Here is an 11,164-nt window from a genome sequence, read left to right on the forward strand (position 1 = left end):
AAAATGCTAATGTTAGCATGCTAACAATGAGCATGATAGTGCTAGTCTTTATATTTGTCAACCTATGAAAATGGCTAAAAATCCTACGATGCCAATGTTAACGTGCTAGCAATGCTAACATTAGCATGCAAACATATACAACCATTCACACTCATGCTAGCATGCTAACAATGAGCATGATAGTGCTAGTCTTTATATATCCGTCTACCTATGAAAATGGCTAAAAATGCTACGATGCCAATGTTAACATGCTAGCAATGCTAACATTAGCATGCAAACATATACAACCATTCACACTCATGCTAACATGCTAACAATGAGCATGATAATGCTAGTCTTTATATTTGTCTACTGATGAAAATGGCTAAAAATGCTACGATGCCAATGTTAACATGCTAGCAATGCTAACATTAGCATGCAAACATATACAACCATTCACACTCATGCTAGCATGCTAACAATGAGCATGATAGTGCTAGTCTTTATATATCCGTCTACCTATGAAAATGGCTAAAAATGCTACGATGCCAATGTTAACGTGCTAGCAATGCTAACATTAGCATGCAAACATATACAACCATTCACACTCATGCTAGCATGCTAACAATGAGCATGATAATGCTAGTCTTTATATTTGTCAACCTATGAAAATGGCTAAAAATCCTACGATGCCAATGTTAACGTGCTAGCAATGCTAACATTAGCATGCAAACATATACAACCATTCACACTCATGCCAGCATGCTAACAATGAGCATGATAGTGCTAGTCTTTATATCTGTCTACCGATGAAAATGGCTAAAAAATGCTACGATGCCAATGCTAGCAATGCTAACATTAGCATGCAAACATACAATAGTGCCAATTTTTTTATATATGTGTCGAGCTAAAAAAATGCTATTGTGCTAATGTTAGCATGCTGACACCGAACATGATAGTCGAAAGAACGTCGAAACAAATCAAACAAAATAATAAATAAAACAAAAATATAAAATAATAATACATTTATTATTATTATAAATTGATAACGCATCAAATTTACATCAAATAAATGATCTCAAAGTGCACATATAGCAGATTGCATGACACTTTTACAGATACAATAATTCCAGATGGGCTGTTTTGTTAAATGAATGCGGCCCTGCCCACGCCTGGTGTAGATGGTAATTTGATGCTCTGGTGCCCCCTTTTGGTGCTAATTAAGGAATGCGGGTGGTGTCTTACCATCCAAATAGTATCACCACAAATTAAAGTTAAGACAAATTAATCAAATTTATTTTTAAAAAATGTCAAATAATTTGTAATATATGTATTATAATTGATCAAATGTGTCACTAACGGTCAACTAAGGACAACAAGAACTGACTTTAGGGATTCTGGTCATTGGGGTCACACTTTAACATGACCTTTATTCCCGTACCCTGACGTGTGGTCTCAAACGCCTGGGCCGCCTGCTCCAGGGGGAAGCGGTGAGTGACCAGAGGCTTCACGTTGACTTTTCCCGACGCCAACATGGCGATGGCCATAGGCCAGCTGCATCACACAGTGAGAGTGTTAGCGTCAGTAAAATCCAAGAGAATAGCATAGCATAGCCACGATCCATCGATTTAAACATACGTGTTGCAGTAGCGGAAGACGCCTCTGATGTCGACTTCTCGGATAGACGCGCTGACAAGAGGAATGGTGGTCATTTGGGACCCGAGACCCACCGTCACCACCACGCCTCCTGGACGGGTGGCCTAGTAGAGAACAGAAACAATAGAAAATAAATGAATGTTATGTTTTTGTATGCTAATGTTAGCATTGCTAGCATGTTAACATTGGCAGAGCAGCATTTTTAGCCATAGGTAGACACTATAATGCTAGGACTAAGACTTAGCACTATCATGTTCGGTGTTAGCATGCTAACAATAGCACAGTAGCATTTTTTAGCTCGACACATACATAAAAAATAGGCACTATTATGTTATGTGTTAGCATTTTTAGACATGTAGACAGATATAAAGACTTAGCACAATCATGCTCATTGTTAGCATGTTAGCATGAGTGTGAATGGTTGTTTGTCTATACGTGCCCTGTGATTGGCTGGCTCGCCCGACTTCAGCTGGGATAGGCTCCAGCACCCTCACGACTCGTGAGGATAAGCGGTAGAAAATGAATGAATGCTATGTGTTTGCATGCTAATGTTAGTATTGCTAGCATGTTAACATTGGCAGAGTAGCATTTTTAGCCATTTTTATAGATGGACACTATAATGCTAGGACTAAGACTTAGCACCATCATGTTCAGTGTTAGCATGCTAACATTAGCACAATAGCATTTTTTTAGCTCGACACGTACGTATATAAAAAATTGGCACTATTATGTCATGTGTTTGCATGCTAATGTTAGCATTGCTAACAATGCTAACATTAGCACAATACCATTTTTTTTTAGCTCGACACGTATATAAAAAATTGGCATTATTACGTATGTTATGTGTTTGCATGCTAATGTTAGTATTGCTAGCATGTTAACATTGGCAGAGTAGCATTTTTAGCCATTTTCATAGGTAGACACTATAATGCTAGGACGAAGACTTAGCACTATCATGTTCAGTGTTAGCATGCTAACATTAGCACAATAGCATTTTTTTAGCTCGACACGTATATAAAAAATTGGCACTATTATGTCATGTGTTTGCATGCTAATGTTAGCATTGCTAACAATGCTAACATTAGCACAATACCATTTTTTTAGCTCGACACGTATATAAAAAATTGGCACTATTACGTATGTTATGTGTTTGCATGCTAATGTTAGTATTGCTAGCATGTTAACATTGGCAGAGTAGCATTTTTAGCCATTTTCATAGGTAGACACTATAATGCTAGGACGAAGACTTAGCACTATCATGTTCAGTGTTAGCATGCTAACATTAGCACAATAGCATTTTTTTTTAGCTCGACACATACATAAAAAATTGGCACTATTATGTTGTGTTTGCATGCTAATGTTAGTATTGCTAGCATGTTAACATTAGCATTGTAGCATTTTTAACCATTTTCATAGGTAGACACGTATAAAGATTTAGCACTATCATGTTTGGTGCTAGCATGCTAACATTAGCATTTTTTTTAGCTCGCCGCATATATAAAAAATGTATGTTTGCATGCTAATGTTAGTATTGCTAGCATGTTAACATTGGCATTGTAGCATTTTTAGCCATTTTCATAGGTAGACACTTATATAAAGATTTAGCACTATCATGTTCAGCGCTAGCATGCTAACATTAGCATTTTTTTTAGCTCGACACATATATAAAAAATGTATGTTTGCATGCTAATGTTACTATTGCTAGCATGTTAACATTAGCATTGTCGCATTTTTTGCCATTTTCATAGGTAAACAGATATAAAGACTTAGCACTATCATGCTCATTGTTAGCATGTTAGCATGAGTGTGAATGGTTGTTTGTCTATATATGCCTTGTGATTGGCTGGCCACCAGTCCAGGGTGTACCCAGACAGCTGGGATAGGCTCCAGCCCCGTGCATGACTGACAGGAAGGAGCAAATGGAAGAGTGTGCATTGCAGGGACATTTTTTAACACACTATATGTTCCAAATGTGAAAACTGTAAATAGTTCATAGTTATATTATTATTTTGTTGTAAAACTACCCTTTACCAGGAAGCAGTACATGGTGCACGTACGTAGATAGCAGTCTGAACACTGCTCTCGACACCGCTACATTCAGCGGTGATGTGAGGCTGCTCCCCCAGCATGTCCTCCACCCTCTTGGCCAACTGCTGGGGTTCATCCCCTCTCTTCACCAGCATCTGGAAGTCCGCCCCCAACTCCTTGGCCATGGCCAGACGCTCGGGGAAGAGGTCTGAGTGTGACAATGGTAAGATTGGAGAGGAAAACTCAACTTAACTGTGTTTTTTTTTTTTTTTTTTAAATATGAGGAGGAGATGGTGTTCACCTGAAATGACAACCTGTGCAGCCCCCATCGCCTTGGCCACAAGCAGACAGACCAACCCGATTGGCCCTGTAGAACAACAGGAAAGAGACCCCAATTAAACCCAAATATACCACACAGGCGGTATCTTTTCTACTTCAAACTCCAATGTCTGAACATGAAAATACATTGCATAAGCAGTATCGCCAATATGGCTGTCAATAATGTCCCTTATTGTTCAATTTTCTCTTGAATAAATCATACAAAAAGTTGGATAAAAATGCATTAAAACAGGAGAATTAACCGTTACTTTGAATTATTGCAATAACTCCTCTCATAATTGCAATGGATGACAGCACCCACTATGCTGCGACCAAAAAAATAAAAACAACTCCAAATAAGACTAGAAATAATCCACAAAACTGGATAAATGCAGTAAAAACAGCAGAATAAAAAGTTGTTTCATTACATATGAAAAATACAATAATTAAAATAAATGACAGTGGCCACTATTCACAAAAAACAAACCTGCGTAAAAACTGCAGAATAATATATCAGTCTACCTATGAAAATGGATAAAAATGCCATGATGCCAATGTTAACATGCTAACAATGCGAATATTAGCATGCAAGCATATAATAGTGCCATTTTTTTATATATGTGTCGAGCTACAAAAAAATGCTCTTGTGCTAATGTTAGCATGCTAACACCGAACATCATAGTGCTAACTCTTTATATATCTGTCTACCAATGAAAATGGTTAAAAATGCTACAATGCCAATGTTAACATGCTAGCAATGCTAACATTAGCATGCAAACATATAATAGTGCCAATTTTTTTATATATGTGTCGAGCTACAAAAAATGCTATTGTGCTAATGTTAGCATGCTAACACCGAACATGATAGTGCTAACTCTTTATATATCTGTCTACGAATGAAAATGGTTAAAAATGCTACAATGCCAATGTTAACATGCTAGCAATGCTAACATTAGCATGCAAACATATAATAGTGCCATTTTTTTATATATGTGTCGAGCTACAAAAAATGCTATTGTGCTAATGTTAGCATGCTAACACCGAACATGATAGTGCTAACTCTTTATATATCTGTCTACCAATGAAAATGGTTAAAAATGCTACGATGCCAATGTTAACATGCTAGCAATGCTAACATTAGCATGCAAACATATAATAGTGCCAATTTTTTATATATGTGTCGAGCTAAAAAAATGCTATTGTGCTAATGTTAGCATGCTAACACCGAACATGATAGTGCTACGTGTTTATATTTCTGTCTACCTCTGAAATGGCTAAAATGCTACGATGCCAATGTTAACATGCTAGCAATGCTAACATTAGCATGCAAACATATAATAGTGCCAATTTTGTGTTGAGCTAAAAAAAAATGCTATTGCGCTAATGTTAGCATGCTAACACCGAACATGATAGTCGAAAGAACGTCGAATAAGTAGTTTCATTGCATATGAAAATTACAATAATTAAAATAAATGACAGTAGCCACTATTCTCAAAAAACAAACCTATAGAACTCCAAATAAGACTAAAAATAATCCACAAAACTGGATAAATGCAGTAAAAACAGCAGAGTCAAAAGTTGTTTCATTACATATGAAAAACGCAATAATTAAAATAAACCTACGGGACTCCAAATAAGACTGAAAATAATCCACAAAATTGAATAAATACAGTCAAAACTGCCACAAAAAAAGCTGGGAGTGCCTTGCTTTGAGGAGAATCGTACCTGCACCACACACCAGCACGGTGCTGCCGAGCGTCACGCCGGCCCTGCGGCAGGCGTGGATGCCCACGGACAGCGGTTCAATCAGCGCACCCTCCTCGTATGTCACATTGTGAGGCAACCTGAACAGGAAATACAAACAGGATGTGAGGTAAAGATGACGTAAAAAAAAAGGGGTCGGGTCATGTCAGGTGTTACTTGTAGCAGAAGTTAGCGCTGTGCGTGTAGTATCGGCACAGGTTGCCATCATCGGGCGGCGTGGCGCAGAAAAAGATAGACGGGGACAAATTGTAGCGTCCGTTTTTGAAGAACTCATCCATTTCTCGGGGCACACCTGGTTCAATGGCGACTCGGTCACCTAAAAAAAAAAAAAATAATAATAATAATAAATAAATTGAGTGCAAATCTACAGGTAGGTTTCATGCAAGTATTTCAGCTTTACTCACCGACTTGAAGGTGCTTGACCGCCGAGCCCACCTTGACCACCCGACCCGCCGCTTCGTGTCCCAGCACCATCGGCTTGGTGAGCACAAAGTCGCCGATGCGGCCGTTCTGCCAGTAGTGCACGTCGGAGCCGCAGATGCCCACGGAGTGCATCTGGATCAGGACCTCTGGAGAAGCAAAGCACAACCCCATCACCTTTAGAACTGCTATTTTTTTTTTCCAATAAAGTCAAATTTACAAATAAATACGAACAAATTTCGCCCAAAATGTCGCCTTTTTAAAAAAACAGGAACAACTGCAATCAAGTTTGTAATAACTTGCAATGAGTCTCTTACAGTGTTGTTGGTCAATTTTTATCACTGCAAGTCTTCCAGGTCCTGAAGCAGCAAAATCAGCCCCGGACCATCACACTACCTCCACCATATTTTACTGGTACTTTTTAAATGACTTTTAATGCTGAATAATAAACATCTAATAACATAATAATAATAAACATCAGACCATCAGAGTATTTTCCCTAAGGTCTTAGGCGGGACTCGGCAACTCGTGGCTCCGGGGCCACATGCGGCTCTTCAGCTGAAGTTGTTGGCGCCAAAGTAAACATACAAGGTGAGTTTACATTCATTTTTAAACGTGTCATCACATGAGGAAATGTCATATTGACGACTTTCATGTAAATATTAGTCAACGACAACTCAACTGAACACAAAAGGCAGCTTTTAAATGAAACGAAAAAGTTACTATAAGAATCTGTTAACTCGTACGATTAGGCCCTGGCTAAAAATAAACCACGACCATGGTTTTCTATGGGAAAAAATATATACAATAATAATAGTCATAACTTACCAATTGGCATAAAGTAAATACAAACAAAATGGATCTAAAATATAATATTTTAAATTTCTTAAACATTAATAATAATATTAAATATTATATTATTAAATAATACATATTATATATAATATGTAATATATATTAAATATTATAATAATAAATACTAATTAAATATTAAATATATTATATTAAATTTATTTATTATATTAATATATTATATTATATTAAATTTGTTTATTACTATATTAAATATTTAAATATTAGTAAATATTAGTAAATGTCTTTACTAAAAGTTCAGTATATATTTTCTAATCCAATTATAATACAATAAAATATTATTGTAAAAAGTCATAATTTGCTGTTGTTTGACTACATGGTACTCGGTATTAAACATGTTAAATAAGAACCAAGTCTGTTAACTCGTACCATGAGGCCCCGGCTCCTGAACATGGCGCTTCTCCTGAGGAAAAAGCAAACATATGTCCATTACCTGAGCTCATACACACCTTTCATCTTACTTGCTAAATGAACATATGCATATTATTTTCATAAAATGAGGGATCGTACCAGCCTGAGATCTCCCGGAGAATGCAGCACCACGGACAGATTATTAAACTCCATGACATTCGTCAAAAGCGTGGAAAGAAGCGAAGTGGAAGAGAGTAGATGGGTGCTGTCATGATCCGAGTGTCAAAGTACACGGACCCTTCTTTGGTGGCTTTATGGGTTGGTACCACAACAAACACATGATTGGCTAAAAAGGCGCCGGCATAGACCACTCAACGGGGGTGGGCGGATTTGTGTATGTCTTAAAAGAAATGCAGCTTTAGCGTAAATAATAACTTTTCCATCACTATTTATTCACAACGCAAGTACCTATAGAACATGTTACTAACTAGTATGCAATATTACCAGTTCTAACTCGACGCTGTTCGACATTCTTGTAATTATTACCCCTTAAAAATGTAGTCGAGTCACTCCGGCTAGTCGGACCACTCCAAAGATTCTCGAGAAGGGAGAGACCCACAGCGACGTATAAAAAATAATTATGAAAGCCGCGTGTTTTTTATAATTTAACACGCTTCGCAAATTGAGTTAATTAAACATGATTTAGTTCAGCGAAACTATTAAGTATGAATTATGAAAAAACAGAAAAATACATAATAGCGTGCTGTGTCGTCTCCACTTTGGAGAGGGTTGGATAACTCCGAAGATCTGATTGGCTCACAGTGGTACACGTGACTAAAGCAGGGTTTCTACTGTGAGCTGTTCTGCATGGAATCTCTCTGGAAAACAGTACTTTTTGATTTACTTTACAGTGTATGTATTTATTTTTGCTTTATATGTTTTATTATTTTTGAATATAAACATATTTATCTATATATATATACTGTAACTGTATAACTTCTTAAAGCAAACCACTAAATAAATAAATTTTACACAGAGACTGACTGTCCATTAACCATCACCATGAATCAGTACATAAAAACACAAAAGGTAGACTTACCGTTGTCAGGCGTACTGTATATCTATAAAATATACTGTATACCCAATTTTGCATAACCAAATGCAATAACTTTCTGGTACACTATATGCAAATATTGTCTTTTCTGTGTGTTATTCCTAGGACTTTGGTGATCAGATATAAGCTTTACACTGAATGCATTGGAAACCACTGGAGTCTGAGTCAAGTGTTTGCCTTGAATACGTCTGCAGCTTGTCCGTGCTGATACCTTCAGTGAAAACAGAAAACACAATTTTCAGATTAACATTGACTTTGTGAGTTCAAAGTTTGGATGATAAATGTTTCACCTGTAGGAGTCTTATTCATTGGATCGTCATGTGACTTGAATGCATGTAATGGTTCAGTCCAGCTTTCCTTGCGGACATATTAATTCAGAAAGTAGAAATTACTGATTAGATTCTCAACATATTAGAATGTATTTTCTTCAACGTGTCAGCGGCCGTACCGGTCTAACTGGCTGGTCGTCCTCACACTCCCAAATAAACCTGCCAATCACATTTCTCACTGCTTAAGACACAATTAAAAAGGAAGCCACCGTTACTTACAGTGTGTAAATTACAGTCATATACTCCAAATTTTGCCTTGGTTATGGTACAATATTGCATGTAACAAACGACGGACTAAGTGGTTGTATTGTTTTCTGCATGTAAGAGTAATTATTCTCAATAAATATATATTTTTTGTGAATATTTTGTGGTATCTGCTATGGATTAATTAGATTTGCAATATTGCCTATGGGAAAATTGCTTCAGTTTTCATACATTTTGGTTTTCATCTGCTGTTTTGGAATGAATTAACCATGAAAATTAATTATTTTGACTTTATGTAATAAAATTACATATATTCAGTTCCTGTCATTTATTTTCTCTTCTTTAAACATAGTAATAATTTGCATATTTCACACATAGTTGCTAATGATAATTAATCATGATTAATGACTTTAAAACTGTGCTTAATCTGATTTTTTTTTAATATAATTTGACAATTCTAATATTTAAGGAAATTGTACTTATTGTTGGCCTAAATTGTGTATATTCAAGCATTAAAAGTTAATGTAATAAAATACAAACAAAGCAGAATAACCGTTCTTATTGTGAAAGTAGTGTTGTGTACCACAATGGCCACTAGGTGTCAGTAATTGTCCAGTTGCACTAAACTAGTCTCTTCGGTTTCCTAGGGAACACATTTACTACGATTTATTATTTCATGCCTTAAAAATGTTATCTATGCTCCAACTGTGAAAATATTCAATTAATTTAATATTGAATCTTCAATGAGCTTGACAAATTTCAAGTATTATAGGTAATATAAGCCATGGATTTACTTTGTATGGGTGTGCAGTATCGCCCTAATTAGTCGCCATTTTGGCTCTAACGCCACCTGTTGCTATTAACCATGACAAAGGAGCTAAGTAGAATTCGAAGAAGCGTGTGCTAATTGAAGTTCCCAATAATAAAATGGTTGGATATAAGTTTTCTTTCAAGTAAAAATAAAGATTCTCACCGTCCTGCACTGGAACAGGAGGCAGCACGTAGTGACCGATGCTCACTGACTTTATACTCCTTCGCTTCTCGCATGCACTCAGGAATAAGCTGTGGAAAACTGTCACCTTGTCCCACAGGTAAGCCTCGCTGTTAAACACACTAATGGTGGAAATGAATAAAATAGAAAAGAATATGAAACACAACACTTTAAGGACCGAGAAACGCTTTCATGAGTGTGTCGACATTACCTGAGTGTATCAGGGTGTGTAGCATCATCGCTAAAAAGATAATCTGCCGTTCTCCAACCTGTAAGTATTCCACACTCCCACACTGTAGAATAAATTATTGCTACATTAAATACTCGTTCATTTATTAATATACTTTATAGTGGATATAATGGGTTTATTTAGAGGAAAAGTAGTGGGACAATTAGCTTACTGCTAGCTAGCTAGCTGGCTCGCTAGCTCGCTAGCTAGCTTAATGGTACCTTGCTAGCTTAAATAGCTTACATAAACTTCACCACTTACGCCAGAAGTCGCGATGTTCTTTGGACACACTGCTAGAAAACCACGCCTTCTTATTTGCAAACATGTCTAAAATAAATTAATAAATACTATAAATAATAAATACGTCTTATTTTAACACTGAATAATTCGCTAAAAAAAAAAACACCTGTATTGCCAATACAAATGGTTGACTCCCGCTTCACCGTAAGTACACGAACGCCTCTGAGGCTTTCAAGTGCTTCAGAAACTGTTGTGTTTTTAACAATCACTTAAAGTTTTTGGTTTTCAGTTGTTTTTCTGTACGACGTTGCTGGGTTTATTGAAATAAATGACAAATAATTGTTTAAACATGAAGTAAGAATGTTTCTGTATCCATTTTTATTTTTTTTCGCTGCTATTTTGTTTAGGATTTTTTTTTATTCCAATGTATATCATATCCAGTGATGTTAAAGAAGTTTATTTGGGTGCCAAATTTATTTTTTTTACATGTACATTTCTTTTCATGCAAATCATGCAAAAGTATGCTGTGTTGCTCGATAACTGTGGTGCGGCCCAGGGGCCATTTAACACATTCTAAAATATAAAACAATATGTAATATAATAAAAAAACTAAACAAGAATGTACAAAAAACCTAGAAAAAATTGAAAAATCAGCAGGAATTTTACAT

General features: G+C 36.2%; 2 protein-coding genes across 6 annotated transcripts; both read right to left on the reverse strand.

Annotated features, from left to right (window-relative positions):
• Nucleotides 1-995: 995 nt before the first annotated feature.
• Nucleotides 996-7,767, reverse strand: sord (sorbitol dehydrogenase). The gene is made up of 9 exons (XM_058078759.2): nucleotides 7,549-7,767; nucleotides 7,408-7,441; nucleotides 6,150-6,314; nucleotides 5,902-6,061; nucleotides 5,707-5,825; nucleotides 3,965-4,030; nucleotides 3,693-3,871; nucleotides 1,618-1,739; nucleotides 996-1,533 (listed from the first exon to the last, which is right to left on the reverse strand). Exons 1-9 carry the CDS (start codon nucleotides 7,600-7,602, stop codon nucleotides 1,368-1,370), a joined length of 1,065 nt encoding a protein of 354 aa, XP_057934742.2. The 5' UTR covers nucleotides 7,603-7,767; the 3' UTR covers nucleotides 996-1,367.
• Nucleotides 7,768-8,220: 453 nt separating this feature from the next.
• Nucleotides 8,221-10,712, reverse strand: terb2 (telomere repeat binding bouquet formation protein 2). Of its 5 annotated transcripts, none has more exons than XM_058078763.2 (6): nucleotides 10,518-10,712; nucleotides 10,239-10,320; nucleotides 10,010-10,149; nucleotides 8,952-8,991; nucleotides 8,794-8,855; nucleotides 8,221-8,714 (listed from the first exon to the last, which is right to left on the reverse strand). In XM_058078763.2, the coding sequence occupies exons 1-6, from the start codon at nucleotides 10,579-10,581 to the stop codon at nucleotides 8,620-8,622; spliced, it is 483 nt and encodes a 160-aa protein (XP_057934746.2). In that variant the 5' UTR covers nucleotides 10,582-10,712; the 3' UTR covers nucleotides 8,221-8,619. The 5 variants fall into 5 exon arrangements, with proteins under 5 accessions (XP_057934746.2, XP_057934745.2, XP_078649109.1 ...); XM_058078762.2 differs by having other exon boundaries at nucleotides 8,794-8,860; nucleotides 8,952-9,010; XM_078792983.1 differs by having other exon boundaries at nucleotides 8,794-8,867; nucleotides 8,950-9,010.
• Nucleotides 10,713-11,164: the final 452 nt, after the last annotated feature.

This window comes from Doryrhamphus excisus, linkage group LG1, assembly GCF_037039965.1.
Source record: "Doryrhamphus excisus strain RoL-2023G ecotype Guam linkage group LG1, RoL_Dexc_Guam_v1.1, whole genome shotgun sequence".
Taxonomy (NCBI): domain Eukaryota; kingdom Metazoa; phylum Chordata; class Actinopteri; order Syngnathiformes; family Syngnathidae; genus Doryrhamphus; species Doryrhamphus excisus.

Coding starts and splice junctions, on each gene's coding strand:
- sord (XM_058078759.2), bottom strand. CDS start 7,602: ATGGAGTTTAATAATCTGTCCGTGGTGCTGCATTCTCCGGGAGATCTC. Junction 7,442..7,548: donor CTCCGGGAGATCTCAGGCTG/GTACGATCCCTC, acceptor CTTTTTCCTCAG/GAGAAGCGCCATGTTCAGGA. Junction 6,315..7,407: donor TCAGGAGCCGGGGCCTCATG/GTACGAGTTAAC, acceptor TTGCTTCTCCAG/AGGTCCTGATCCAGATGCAC.
- terb2 (XM_078792978.1), bottom strand. CDS start 10,581: ATGTTTGCAAATAAGAAGGCGTGGTTTTCTAGCAGTGTGTCCAAAGAA. Junction 9,014..10,009: donor TCCTGTTCCAGTGCAGGACG/GTGAGAATCTTT, acceptor TTGTGTCTTAAG/CAGTGAGAAATGTGATTGGC. Junction 8,868..8,949: donor GACCAGCCAGTTAGACCGGT/ACGGCCGCTGAC, acceptor GAATTAATATGT/CCGCAAGGAAAGCTGGACTG.